This window comes from Anomaloglossus baeobatrachus, chromosome 1, assembly GCF_048569485.1.
Source record: "Anomaloglossus baeobatrachus isolate aAnoBae1 chromosome 1, aAnoBae1.hap1, whole genome shotgun sequence".
Taxonomy (NCBI): Eukaryota; Metazoa; Chordata; class Amphibia; order Anura; family Aromobatidae; genus Anomaloglossus; species Anomaloglossus baeobatrachus.
Window position 1 is genome coordinate 724794830 of NC_134353.1, and position 14878 is coordinate 724809707.

General features: G+C 51.8%; 1 protein-coding gene across 1 annotated transcript in view; it reads left to right on the forward strand.

The window, feature by feature from the left end:
• STX2 (syntaxin 2) overlaps positions 1-14878 on the forward strand; it is a 94991-nt gene that overhangs the window by 35067 nt on the left and 45046 nt on the right. The window contains exon 3 of the mRNA XM_075322195.1: positions 12064-12163. Coding sequence (XP_075178310.1) covers positions 12064-12163 — 100 coding nt within the window. The remainder of the gene's footprint in view (positions 1-12063; positions 12164-14878) is intronic.

Below are 14878 nucleotides of genomic sequence, written 5' to 3' on the forward strand. Positions count from 1 at the left end.
ACATGTCATCCGCAAAACGCAAGGCTGCCAAGGCACGGGCTGTGTACACTGTTTGTACTGCATGTGGGGCTGATCTACCGGCAGGCTCCAATGATCCACATTGTGTGCAATGTTCAGTCCCAGTGGCACTTCGTCAGCCAGAGCCTATGGTGGTGGTAGCCCAGGCAGAGACGCCTGTGAACCCTGCCCCGGTGACGGGGACAGACTTTGCAGTGTTTGCTGATAAAATGTCTGAGGCTATGACAAAAATCCTGGAGACCTTGCAGGCCAGGCCAGTTCCCCAGACCATGGACACTGCTGTGGCTATGCTATCTGGTCCCCCTCAGTTGGAACTAGTCCGTACTTCGAGGGGGTCTCAAGCATCACAAGCTGAAGTCTCTGACTCAGATGACAGTCCCAGGCAGCCTAAGCGAGCTCGCTGGGAAAGACCCTCGACGTCATCACACTGCTCAGGGTCTCAGCGAGAAGAATCTCTCTGTGATGAGACTGAGGACGGTGACCAGGATTCTAATCCTGAGGGCCCTCTCAATCTGGATGCCCCTGATGGTGACGCCATGGTTAATGACCTTATATCGGCAATTAATAGGCTGTTGGATATTTCTCCCCCAGCCCCTTCTGCAGAGGAGGCAGCTGCACAGCAGGAGAAGTTCCATTTCCTGTATCCCAAGCGTAAATTAAGTGCTTTTTTGGACCACTCTGACTTCAGAGAATCAATCCAGAAGCACGACGCTCATCCAGACAAGCGTTTCTCTAAGCGTTCTAAGGATACCCGTTATCCTTTTCCCGCTGAAGTGGCCAAACGCTGGACCCAGTGCCCAAAGGTGGATCCCCCAATTTCCAAGCTTGCGGCTAGATCCATAGTCGCAGTAGAGGATGGGGCTTCACTTAAAGATGCCAACGACAGACAGATGGACCTTTGGTTGAAATCTGTCTATGAAGCTATCGGCGCGTCCTTTGCTCCAGCATTCGCGGCCGTGTGGGCACTACAAGCTATTTCAGCTGGTTTAGCACAGGTGGATGCTATCATGCATCCAGCAGTGCCGCAGGTGGCGTCCCTAACCTCGCAAATGTCTGCGTTTGCGACCTATGCTATCAATGCTGTCCTAGAATCTACGAGCCGTACCTCTATGGCGGCCGCCAATTCTGTGGTTTTGCGCAGAGCCTTATGGTTAAAGGACTGGAAAGCAGATGCTGGTTCTAAAAAATGCTTAACCAGCTTGCCATTATCTAGGGACAGACTGTTTGGTGAGCCATTGGCTGAAATCATAAAACAGTCCAAGGGTAAGGACTCTTCCTTGCCACAGCCCAGAGCAAGTAAACCTCAACAGAAAAAGTGGCAGTCGAGGTTTCGGTCCTTTCGAGGCTCGGGCAAGCCCCAATTCTCCTCGTCCAAAGGGACTCAGAAAGGACAAGGGAGCTCAGATTCCTGGCGGGCTCACTCACGCCCCAGGAAAGCAAATGGAGGAACCGCTTCCAAGGCGGCTACCTCATGACTTTCGGCCTCCTCCCTCCGCATCCTCGGTCGGTGGCAGGCTCTCCCGCTTTTGCGACATTTGGCTGTCACAGGTCAAAGACCGGTGGGTAACAGACATTTTGTCTCGCGGGTACAGAATCGAGTTCAGTTCTCGGCCTCCACTTCGGTTCTTCAGAACCTCCCCACACCCCAACCGAGCAGATGCCCTGCTGCAGGCGGTGGACTCTCTAAGAGCAGAAGGAGTCGTGATCCCTGTCCCCCCTCAGGAACGGGGGCGAGGATTTTACTCCAATCTCTTTGTGGTTCCAAAAAAGGACGGCTCCTTCCGTCCTGTTCTGGACCTAAAACTGCTCAACAAGCATGTGAACGCCAGGCGGTTCCGGATGGAATCCCTCCGCTCAGTCATTGCCTCAATGTCCCAAGGAGATTTCCTAGCATCAATAGACATCAAAGATGCTTATCTCCACGTGCCGATTGCTACGGAGCACCAACGCTTTCTGCGCTTCGTGATAGGAGACGAACATCTTCAGTTCGTGGCTCTGCCATTTGGTCTGGCGACAGCCCCCCGGGTGTTCACCAAGATCATGGCAGCAGTGGTAGCAGTCTTGCACTCTCACGGACACTCTGTGATCCCTTACTTGGACGATCTACTGGTCAAGGCACCCTCTCAGGAGGCATGCCAACTCAGCCTGAATTTTGCACTGGAGACTCTCCAGGCGTTCGGGTGGATCATCAACTTCCCAAAGTCAAATCTGTCACCGACCCAATCACTAACGTATCTTGGCATGGAGTTTCATACTCTCTCAGCGATAGTGAAGCTTCCGCTGAGCAAGCAGCGGTCACTACAGACAGGGGTGCAGGCTCTCCTTCAAGGTCAGTCGCACTCCTTAAGACGCCTCATGCACTTCCTCGGGAAGATGGTGGCGGCAATAGAGGCGGTTCCGTTTGCGCAGTTTCATCTGCGTCCACTTCAATGGGACATTCTCCGCCAATGGGACAGGAAGTCGACATCCCTGGACAGGAAAGTCTCCCTTTCCCAGACGGCCAAGGACTCTCTGCAGTGGTGGCTTCTTCCCACCTCATTATCACAGGGAAAGTCCTTCCTACCTCCATCCTGGGCGGTGGTCACGACAGACGCGAGTCTGTCAGGGTGGGGAGCAGTGTTTCTCCACCACAGGGCTCAGGGTACGTGGACTCAGCAGGAGTCCAGCCTTCAGATCAATGTTCTGGAAATCAGAGCAGTGTTTCTTGCCCTACTAGCCTTCCAGCAGTGGCTGGAAGGGAAGCAGATCCGAATTCAATCGGACAACTCCACAGCGGTGGCATACATCAATCACCAAGGAGGGACTCGCAGTCGGCAAGCCTTCCAGGAAGTCCGGCGGATCCTGATGTGGGTGGAAGCCACAGCCTCCACCATATCCGCAGTTCACATCCCCGGCGTAGAAAACTGGGAAGCAGACTTCCTCAGTCGCCAGGGCATGGACGCAGGGGAATGGTCCCTTCACCCGGACGTGTTTCAGGAAATCTGTCGCCGATGGGGAAGGCCGGACGTCGACCTAATGGCGTCCCGGCACAACAACAAGGTCCCAACATTCATGGCACGGTCTCGCGATCAAAGAGCTCTAGCAGCAGACGCCCTAGTGCAAGATTGGTCGCAGTTCCGGCTCCCTTATGTGTTTCCACCTCTGGCACTCCTGCCCAGAGTGCTACGCAAGATCAGATCCGACTGCAGCCGCGTCATACTCGTCGCTCCAGACTGGCCGAGGAGGGCGTGGTATCCGGATCTGTGGCATCTCACGGTCGGCCAACCGTGGGCACTACCAGACCGACCAGACTTACTGTCCCAAGGGCCGTTTTTCCATCGGAATTCTGCGGCCCTGAACCTGACTGCGTGGCCATTGAGTCCTGGATCCTAGCGTCTTCAGGCTTATCCCAAGGGGTCGTTGCCACCATGAGACAGGCTAGGAAGCCCACGTCTGCTAAGATCTACCACAGAACGTGGAGGATATTCTTATCCTGGTGCTCTGCTCAGAGAGTGTCTCCCTGGCCATTTGCATTACCTACCCTTCTTTCTTTCCTCCAATCTGGGTTAGAAAAAGGTTTGTCGCTCGGCTCCCTTAAAGGGCAAGTCTCGGCGCTATCCGTCTTTTTTCAGAAGCGTCTAGCACGACTTTCTAAGGTGCGCACGTTCCTACAGGGGGTTTGCCATATAGTTCCCCCGTACAAGCGGCCGTTAGATCCATGGGATCTGAACAGGGTACTAGTTGCCCTCCAGAAGCCGCCCTTCGAGCCTCTGAAGGAGGTTTCACTTTCTAGACTATCACAGAAAGTGGCTTTTCTGGTAGCGATCACATCTCTTCGGAGAGTGTCTGAGCTAGCAGCGTTGTCTTCCAAGGCTCCCTTCCTGGTCTTCCACCAGGACAAGGTAGTGCTGCGCCCCATTCAGGAGTTTCTCCCGAAGGTGGTATCCTCTTTTCATCTTAATCAGGATATCTTTTTGCCTTCGTTTTGTCCTCATGCAGTTCATCGGTATGAGAAGGATTTACATTTGTTAGATCTGGTGAGAGCACTCAGAATCTACATTTCCCGCACAGCGCCCCTGCGCCGTTCAGATGCACTTTTTGTCCTTGTCGCTGGTAAGCGCAAGGGGTCGCAGGCTTCTAAGGTCACCCTGGCTCGATGGATCAAAGAACCAATTCTTGAAGCCTACCGTTCTGCTGGGCTTCCGGTTCCATCAGGGCTGAAGGCCCATTCTACCAGAGCCGTGGGTGCGTCCTGGGCATTGCGACACCAGGCTACGGCTCAACAGGTGTGCCAGGCGGCTACCTGGTCGAGTCTGCACACTTTCACCAAACATTATCAGGTGCATACCTATGCTTCGGCGGACGCCAGCCTAGGTAGAAGAGTCCTGCAGGCGGCAGTTGCCTCCCCGTAGGGGAGGGCTGTCTTGCAGCTCTAACATGAGGTATTTCTTTACCCACCCAGGGACAGCTTTTGGACGTCCCAATCGTCTGGGTCTCCCAATAGAGCGCCGAAGAAGAAGGGAATTTTGTTACTTACCGTAAATTCCTTTTCTTCTAGCTCTTATTGGGAGACCCAGCACCCGCCCTGTTGTCCTTCGGGATTTTTGGTTTGTTTGCGGGTACACATGTTGTTCATGTTGAACGGTTTTCAGTTCTCCGATGTTATTCGGAGTGAATTTGTTTAAACCAGTTATTGGCTTTCCTCCTTCTTGCTTTTGCACTAAAACTGGTGAGCCAGTGATCCCACTGGGGGTGTATAGCCAGAAGGGGAGGGGCCTTACACTTTTTAGTGTAATTGCTTTGTGTGGCCTCCGGAGGCAGTGCTATACACCCAATCGTCTGGGTCTCCCAATAAGAGCTAGAAGAAAAGGAATTTACGGTAAGTAACAAAATTCCCTTCATTCACTGAAATTGCATTTTTTTTCTTTGTCGCTCTATTGGGAGACCCAGACAATTGGGTGTATAGGCTATGCCTCCGGAGGCCGCACAAAGTATTACACTTAAAAGTGTTAAGCCCCTCCCCTTCTGCCTATACACCCCCCGTGCTCCCACGGGCTCCTCAGTTTTTTGCTTTGTGCGAAGGAGGTCAGACACACACAGCACAGCTCCACAGATTGGGTCAGCAGCAGCTGCTGACCATGTCGGATGGAAGAAAAGCGGGCCCATATAGGGCCCCCAGCATGCTCCCTTCTCACCCCACTCTTGTCGGCGGTGTTGTTAAGGTTGAGGTATCCATTGCGGGTACGGAGGCTGGAGCCCACATGCTGTTTTCCTTCCCCATCCCCCTCAGGGCTCTGGTGGAAGTGGGATCCTATCGGTCTCCAGGCACTGAGACCGTGCTTCATCCACAGCTCCTAAGACTCTGCTGGATAGGAGCCGAGTATCGTTCAGGGACATGGCCCTGCTACTTGGAGGTACTCTGTGTCCCTGTGGGGACCGCGCACAGCAACACTCCAGCATTGCTGGGTGTGCTAGTGCACCGGGGACCGCGGCGCTGACTGGGTTAATGTGCCATTACACACTCAGCGTCGCTGAGTGTGTTTATGTAGGGGGACTACCGTACTACCGCCGCCGCCATGTTTTTAACACTGAGGCGCGGCTGGGACTTGTAGTGCGCCGGGGACTTCCGCGCGGCCGCGCTTTTATGGCAGCCGCGCTTATTACTTGAGTCCCCGGCTTGTACGGCCTAGTGTTTCCTCCTCCCGCCCACAGCCCTGACAGGCAGGGGAAGGGCGGGACGCTTTACAGACGAGCTGCAGTGAGGGCTGGAGCATGCTTTGCATACTCCACTCCCCTCACTGCATTGTGAGGCACCAGTTCCCGCACTTTCTAAGGGTCACGCCCACGGCTTCCTCCTCTCTCAGGACGCCGGCAGCTGTGCCATTACACACTCGGCATCGCTGAGTGTGTTTATGTAGGGAGACTACCGCGCTGACCGCCGCCGCCATGTTTTGACACTGAGGCGCGGCTGGGACTTGTAGTGCGCCGGGGACTTCCGCGCGGCCGCGCTTTTATGGCAGCCGCGCTTATTACTTGAGTCCCCGGCTTGTACGGCCTAGTGTTTCCTCCTCCCGCCCACAGCCCTGACAAGCAGGGGAAGGGCGGGACGCTGCACAGGATGAGCAGCACTGAGGGCTGGAGCATGCTTTGCATACTCCACCTCCCTCACTGTCCTCTCCTCAGAAGCCGGCAGCCACTCCTGTCAGCTCCTTGAATGCTGCAGAGGGGGACAAATTCTGACAGACCCAGGCAGGGACCCTGGTGGCCTCACAACCGCTTTATGCGGGGGGTATGCAGCATCTGTGGTGCTAGCCACATTTGTGCAGGAGTGTAATTTTAAATCATATGTTTATAAGATATGCTTTACACTGTATGGTGCACAGTTGATTCTGTATATATATTGTGTTGCTCAGGGAAGTCAACAGCATGGCGCCCATAAAAGGCAGGAGCGCCAAACCACAGGCTTACTATGCTGCCTGCGCCGCATGTACGACCCCTCTGCCGGCAGGATCCACTGAGCAATCCAGACCGGTATCTCAGCACAGGGGCACTGTTGAATCATTGCTCCCTGGCCCCCCTCAGTTGGACCAGAGGTCTCCCCGGGGTGTCTCATAGATCCCAGAGTGAGGTCTCTGATACAGACCCCAGCCCCTGACCGTCTAAGCGAGCTCGCTGGGAAATTCCCTCGACATCTTCATATTGGTCAGGGTCTCAGCGGGTGGAATCCCTGGATGATGAAGCGGAGACAGCTGATCAGGATTCTGATCCTGAGGCCGCTCTCAATCTTGATACGCCTGACGGGGACGCCATAGTGAACGATCTTATAGCGTCTATCAATCAAAGATGCCACTCACAGGCAGATGGAGCTCTGGTTGAAATCCATCTATGAAGCTATCAGCGCTTCTTTTGCACCAGCATTTGCAGCCGTATGGGTGCTACAAGCTATCTCAGCAGGTCAAGCGCAAATTGACGCAGCCACACAGACGTCGGCATTTGCGTCTTACGCTATTAATGCTGTCCTGGACTCTGCGAGCCGTATGGCGGTTGCTTCCGCCAATTCGGTGGTACTCTGCAGGGCCTTGTGGCTACGGAACGGGAAGGCAGATTCTGCTTCCAAAAAAGCGTTTAACCAGTTTGCCAATTTCTGGCGACCGACTGTTTGGCGAACGTTTGGATGAAATCATCAAACAATACAAGGGAAAGGATACATCCTTACCCCAGCCCAAACCAAACATACCCCAACAGAGGATGGGGCAGTCGAGGTTTCGGTTCTTTCGGGGCGCGGGCAGGTCCCAATTCTCATCGTCCAAAAGGCCTCTGAATAGATCAAGGGCTCTCCGATTCATGGCGGTCTAAGTCACGTCCTAAAAGACCACCGGAGGTGCCGCTACCAAAGCGGCTTCTTCATGGCTTTCGGTCTCCTCAATCCGCATCCTTGGTTGGTGGCAGGCTTTCCCGCCTTTGCGACTCCTGGCTGCCAAGGGTAAAAGACCGTTGGGCGAGAGACATTCTGTCTCACGGTTACAAGTTAGAGTTCGCCTCTCGTCCCCCGACTCGATTCTTCAGGTTATCCCCGCCTCCCGAGCGAGCCGAGGCTCTTCTGCAGGCGCTGGGCACCCTGAGGGCAGAAGGAGTGGTGGTCCCTGTTCCTCTTCAGCAACAGGGTCACGGGTTTTTCTCCAACCTGTTTGTGCTTACAAAGAAGGACGGGTCTTTCCGTCCTGTCCTGGACCCGTAACTGCTCAACAAACACGTATAGACCAGACGGTTCCGGATGGAAACCCTCCGCTCCGTCATCGACTCAATGTCCCCAGAAGATTTCCTTGCATCGATCGATATCAAAGATGCTTATCTCCACGTACCGGTGGCTCCAGAGCACCAACGCTCCTTGCGCTTCACCATAGGAGACGAACACCGGCAGTTCGTGGCACTGCAGTTCGGCCTGGCTACAGCCCCACGGGTTTTCACCAAGGTCAGGGCTACTGTAGTAGCGGTCCTCCACTCTCAGGGTCACTCGGCGATCCCTTACTTGGACGATCTGCTGATCAAGGCACCCACTCAAGAGGCATGCCAACACAGCCCCGACGCTTCTCTGGAGGCTCTCCAGAGTTTCGGGTGGATCATCAATTTTCCAAAGTCAAATCTGACACCAGCCCAATCGCTGACATATCTTGGCATGGAGTTTCATACCCTATCGGCGATAGTGAAGCTTCCGCTGATCAACAAGCGTTCACTACAATCTCTCCTTCAAGGTCAAGCACACCCCTTGAAGGGCCTCATGCATTTCCTGGGGAAGATGGTGGCAGCAATGGAGGCAGTTCCTTTCGCGCAGTTTCACCTGCGTCCTCTTCATTGGGACATCCTACGCAAATAGGACAGGAAACCGACGTCCCTCGACGGGAACGTCTCCCTCTCTCAGGCAACCAAAGCTTCCCTTAGGGGGTGGCTTTCTTCCCACTTCATTATCGCATGGGAAATCCTTCCTACCCCCATCCTGGGAGGTGGTCACGACGGACGCGAGTCTGTCAGGGTGGGGAGCAGTCTTTCTCCACCACAGGGCTTAGGGTACGTGGACTCAGCAAGAGTCTTCGCTTCAGATCAATGTTCTGAAGATCAGGGCAGTGTATCTTGCCCTAAAAAGTGTTCCAGCAGTGGCTGGAAGGCAAGCAGATCCGAATTCAGTCGGACAACTCCACAGTGGTGGCTTACATCAACCACCAAGGTGGAACACGCAGTCGGCAAGCCTTCCAGGAAGTCCGGCGGATTTTGATGTGGGTGGAAGCCACGGCCTCCACCATATCCGCAGTTCACATCCCGGGCGTCAAACTGGGAAGCAGACTTTCTCAGTCGCCAGGGCATGGACGCAGGGGAATGGTCCCTTCACCCGGGCGTGTTTCATTGAGATCTGTTGCCGCTGAGGGAGGCCGGACGTCGACCTAATGGCGTCCCGGCACAACAACAAGGTCACGGCATTCATGGCACGCTCTCACGATCACAGAGCTATGGCGGCAGACGCCTTAGTTCGGAATTGGTCGCAGTTTCAACTCCCTTATGTGTTTCCTCCGCTGGCACAGTTGCCCAGAGTGTTACGCACGATCAGGGCCGACTGCCGCCGCGCCATCCTCGTCACTCCAGACTGGCCGAGGAGGTCGTGGTACCCGGATCTGTGGCATCTCACGGTAGGCCAAACGTGGGCACTACCAGACCGACCAGACTTGCTGTCTCAAGGGCCGTTTTTCCATTTGAATTCTGCGGCCCTCAACCTGACACTGTGGTCATTGAGTCCTAGATCTAGCGTCTTCAGGATTATCTCAAGAGGTCATTGCCACTATGAGACAGGTTAGGAAACCAACGTCCGCCAAGATCTACCACAGGACGTGGAAAAATTTTCCTGTCGTGGTGCTCTGCTCGGGGTTTTTCTCCCTGGCCTTTTGCCTTGCCCATTTTTCTGTCCTTCCTTCAATCTGGACTGGAAAAGGGTTTGTCGCTCGGCTTCCTTAAGGGACAAGTCTCAGCGCTCTCTGTGTTTTTTCCAGTAGCGCCTAGCCAGACTTCCACAGGTACGCACGTTCCTGCAGGGGGTTGTCACATCGTTCATCCTTACAAGCGGCCGTTAGAACCCTGGGATCTGAACGGGGTGCTGATGGTTCTTCAGAAACCACCATTCGATCCAATAAGGGATATTTCTTTCTCACGCCTTTCGCAGAAAGTGATTTTCCTAGTAGCAGTCACTTCACTTCGGAGAGTGTCTGAGCTAGCAATGTTGTCGTGCAAAGCCCCTTTCCTGGTGTTTCACCAGGATAAGGTGGTTCTGCGTCCGGTTCCGGAATTTCTCCCTAAGGTGGTATCCCCCTTTCATCTCAATCAGGATATTTCCTTACCTTCTTTTTGTCCTCATCCAGTTCACCAATGTGAAAAGGATTTGCACTTGTTAGATCTGGTGAGAGCACTCAGACTCTACATTTCTCGTACGGCGCCCCTGCGCCGCTCGGATGCACTCTTTGTCCTTGTCGCTGGCCAGCGTAAAGGGTCACAGGCTTCCAAATCAACCCTGGCCCGGTGGATCAAGGAACCGATTCTCGAAGCTTACCGGGCTGCCGGTTCCCTCAGGGCTCTAGGCCCATTCTACCAGAGCCGGGGGCGCGTCCTGGGCTTTGAGGCACCAGGCTACGGCTCAGCAGGTGTGTCAGGCGGCTACCTGGTCGAGCCTGCACACTTTCACGAAACACTATCAGGTGCATACCTATGCTTCGGCGGATGCCAGCCTAGGTAGATGAGTCCTTCAGGCGGCGGTTGCCCACCTGTAGGAAGAGGCCGTTTTACGGCTCTATTACGAGGTATTATTTTACCCACCCAGGGATTGCTTTTGGACATCCCAATTGTCTGGGTCTCCCAATAGAGCGACAAAGAAGAAGGGAATTTTGTTTACTTACCGTAATATCCTTTTCTTCTAGCTCTAATTGGGAGACCCAGCACCCGCCCCTGTTTTTTTGTGTACACATGTTGTTCATGTTGTTTGGTTTCAGTTCTCCGATATTCCTTCGGATTGAATCTACTTTACACCAGTTTATAATCTTTTCCTCCTTCTTGCTTTTGCACCAAAACTGAGGAGCCCGTGGGAGCACGGGGGGTGTATAGGCAGAAGGGGAGGGGCTTAACACTTTTAAGTGTAATACTTTGTGCGGCCTCCGGAGGCATAGCCTATACACCCAATTGTCTGGGTCTCCCAATTAGAGCTAGAAGAAAAGGAATTTACGGTAAGTAAACAAAATTCCCTTCTTTTTGCAATTTTGTTGCACTTAATTTTTTTTTTTTCCCTGGTATTTCAGTACAATTAATGGCAATGATGGCGTCATTAAAAAGTACAACCTATCCCGCAAAAAAACAAAACCTCATATTGACTGAAAAGGGGAAGGGAAAAAAATGAAAAATCACCCATAAGTGCAGGGGTTTAGAGAGACAATTTGATGTCACAAGATTGCTGAACAAATCAGTGTGTTCCGGAAATAATGAAAGCATTAACCATTGGACCATAATTGAAGCCTTTGAAATGTAAAACTCAAAAATAAGCCTCATGTATGGCTACAGCAGCATAAACATTTAAAGCTTTCTGCACTTTTTATACTATAATAAAACGCTTCTTCGTCTGGCCCAAAATACGTCCATTCTGAAGGGAACCTGTCACCAGATTTGGTGACTATAAGCTGCGGCCACCACCAGTGAGCTGTTATATACAGCATTCCAGAATACTGTATACAAGAGCCCAGGCTGCGCTGTATATCATAAAAAATACTTTTATAATACTCACCTAGGGGGGCGGTCTGGTCCGATGGGTGTCACAGCTCCGGTCTGGCGCCTCCTCTCTCCAGTTTGGCACCTCCGCTCTGCAGCGATCACCGTCCTCCTTGTGATGCCTGTGAGGTGTGCATGATGCGGTCTACGTAATGCACACTAGCTGGCATTTAGGTCCTGCGCAGGTGCACTTTGGCAGTCTTTCACCTTTTCTTGCGTCTGCGCATTACAGTACTTTGATCTGCCCTCAGCAGGGCAGATTAAAGTGCGCCTGCGCAGGATCGCAATGCCGGCCTGGGTTGGATAGGAGGATAGAGATCACAGCAGAGAAGAGTCACCGGACTGGAGATTGGTGGTGGCCGTAGTTTATAGTCACCAAATCTGGTGACAGGTTCCCTTTAATTCCAAACTGTCCAATGACTTCCTTCCTGATTTGCGTAGCAAGTGAAGCCATCAATAGGCTGCGGGCTTGTGACTGTGTTATCTGCATGTGTGAACAGCGCTCTATGCAAGCCACTAGTGTGCAGTTTTCATAATCTAGCACTTGCCCCCTCCATTCCATGGAGGTGTGTGTGTGATTTGCTCCTCCTGCACCTGTGATGCCTCCACTTAGTGGGGGTTTAGCTGTATCCTGGTAGAGTACTAGTTTTTGGCCTAGACGATGTACACACTGCAGCCCATCTTTGCTGCAAGTAGTAACAAGTGAAGCCATTAGTCCACTTCCACTTATGTACCGCATAATTCCCTAATTTTTTGTTTTGCTTTTTTCCTTAGGTAGAAGAAATAAGAAATCATATTACTAAAATATCAGAAAATGTTGACGAGGTGAAAAAGAAGCACAGCACGATCTTATCAGCACCAAACCCAGAAGAAAGTAAGCTCCTATAGAGAATGGTTTAGGGAGTCCACCTTCCATTATGTCATGTTTGGGGCGGTACAAACGTTTTTGTTTTTTTTTTCTTTTGAGTAATTTTTAAAGACTAATGAACCACTGAATCAATGGCAGCATTGCCTGGACTGGTATGTCAACATGTGAAATATTTGGCTGTAATCGAAGGAAAATAGTTTCCTGAAGCCTGGAGAGCGGTATGAGTGTCTGCAGGCCACAGTGAAGCATGGTGGAGGTTCCCGGCTAGTTTGGGGCTGCATTTCTGCAAATGGAGTTGGTTATTTCGTCAAGATGATTGGTGTCCTCGCTGCTGAGACATACAGGCAGATATCCATCATGCAATACCATCAGAGAAGTATCTGGCTCCAAATTTATTCTGCAACAGGACAACAACATCAAATATACAGCCAATGTAGTTAACCCCTTCCCAACATATGATGTGCATTTACGTCTTATGCCGACTCCCTGACTTTGATGCAGGCTCGCATGCTGAGGCCGCATCTTTCCTGGCAGATAATGGCCATGTTATTCAGCCATCATCTATCTCTAGCTGCTGTGTATAGAGCAGAGCTCCGCCTGTTGCTGTTAACCTGACATACATTTAATGCTTGCTGGCAGTCATTGAAACGCTCGTGATGCAGTCATGCGGTACTCCTGTGAAATCCGTTCTATAGCTGGCGTTCAGAGGAGACCGTGATTTTTCCTATACATATAAATACTATAGTATTGCTGTATATAGTGCAAGCGATCAGATAATCGACGGCTCAAGTACTTTGAGGAAACTAACAAATACATGGAAAGTAAAAAAACAAAATGTTATTAAAAAAGACAAAAAATAAAGAGCCACAGCACCCCCAGGCCATGGAGTTAGTGTCCAACCTTGGTTTCCTAGTGTTTCCTCAGCCTCTGGAGGGGACAGTGCGCTCCCCATGGGCTGCCAGGTCACCGCTGTTGGTGGAGCCAGGTGCCATCTTATTGTAGACCAGGGCTTTGCGCTGAGCTACACTTCCCCTCGGTCACAGCTTAGTGTTCAGCAGCAGTGAGAGTAGGTCAGGCAGCCTGACATTAATAGTACAATGTGAAGTGTATTAAGGTTCAGATTAAAGTCCTCCCTGGGGATTGAGAAAATAAAGTAAAAATTAACCTTTATGGTAATCGCCATGAACATGAATTGTACTCTGTGGAAAAATCTTTGCTGCCAGCAGACGTTTTTGACACGGTCTGCATTTCAGTATCACATTGTAGTCAAGAAAAAAAATGGCTTTGCACTGTGATCCAAAACCTTACCCCTTCCCCACACCTTTGCAGACACCCAGAAAGGGAGAGGATGAGTGATGTAAGACACATGCAAATAGATTCGGCCCAAATTTACTGCAGCTGTAATGCGAGCGAGCGTTACAATGGGTTTTCATGACAATGTCAGCAGCTGCTCCCTCTAGTGTTTAACAGTTGAAAATATCAAAATGTTAAAAGGAACCGGTCACTAGATTTGGTGACTATAAGGTGCGGCCACCACCACTGAGCTCTTTTATATTCAGTATTCCAGAATACTGTATATAAGAGCCCAGGCCGCTCTGCAGAACATAAAAAAGACTTTTATAATACTTTACCTAGGGATTGGTGTGGTCTAATGGATGTTGCTGTTATCTGGTCCAACGCCTTCTTTCTGTTGCAATCACCGTCCTCCTTCGCAGGCTCGTGTGCTTGACGCAATCTACGTCGTCCACACAGGCCAGCTTTTTGATTCTGCACAGGCGCACTTTGATTCCCCCCCCCCCTTGCTGAGGGCAGATCAATTTAACATTTCCTCATGCCTGCGCATTACAGTACTTTGGATCTGCCCTCAGCCGGACAGATCAAAGTGTGCCTCCTCAGGACCGCAATGCTGACCTTTGTGGGGGACATATGATACGTCATTCACACGGGCCTGCGAGTAAGGAGGATGGGGATCACCGCAGGGAGGAGGCGCCGGACTGGAGAGCAGCGACACCTATCGGATGAGACCACCCCTTAAGTGAGTATTATAAAGCTGTTTTTTACGTTACACAGAGTGGCCGGAGCTCTTATATACAATATTTTGGAATGCTGTATATAAGAGCTCACTGGTGCTGGCCGCAGCTTAGTCGCCAAATGTGGTAACTGGTTCCCTTTTTTTTAATTTTTTTTTTTTTTTGGTCTTCTAACTATTGAAAAAATTAATTTCTTCATCGTTCCTATGGGAGACCCAGACCATGGGGTGTATAGCTTCTGCCTCCGGAGGACACACAAAGTGCTACACTAAAAAGTGTAGCTCCTCCCTCTGAGCATATACACCCCCTGGATAACCAAATATAGCCAATTCAATGCTTTGTGTTCAGGGGACGCGCTGGTTCAAGATTGGTCCCAGTTTCGTCTGTCTTACGTGTTTCCCCCTCTAGCTCTCTTGCCCAGAGTCCTGCGCAAGATCAGAATGGAGGGCCGTCGGGTCATCCTCATTGCTCCAGACTGGCCCAGGCGACCTTGGTACCCAGACCTGCTCCATCTGTCCGTAGAGGTGCCGTGGCATCTCCCGGACCGCCCAGACCTTCTCTCACAAGGTCCGTTTTTCCGCCAGAATTCTGCGGCTCTCAGATTGACGGCGTGGCTCTTGAGTCCTGGATCTTGACGACTTCTGGCATTCCTCCTGAAGTCATCTCCGCTATGACTCGGGCTCGGAAGTCT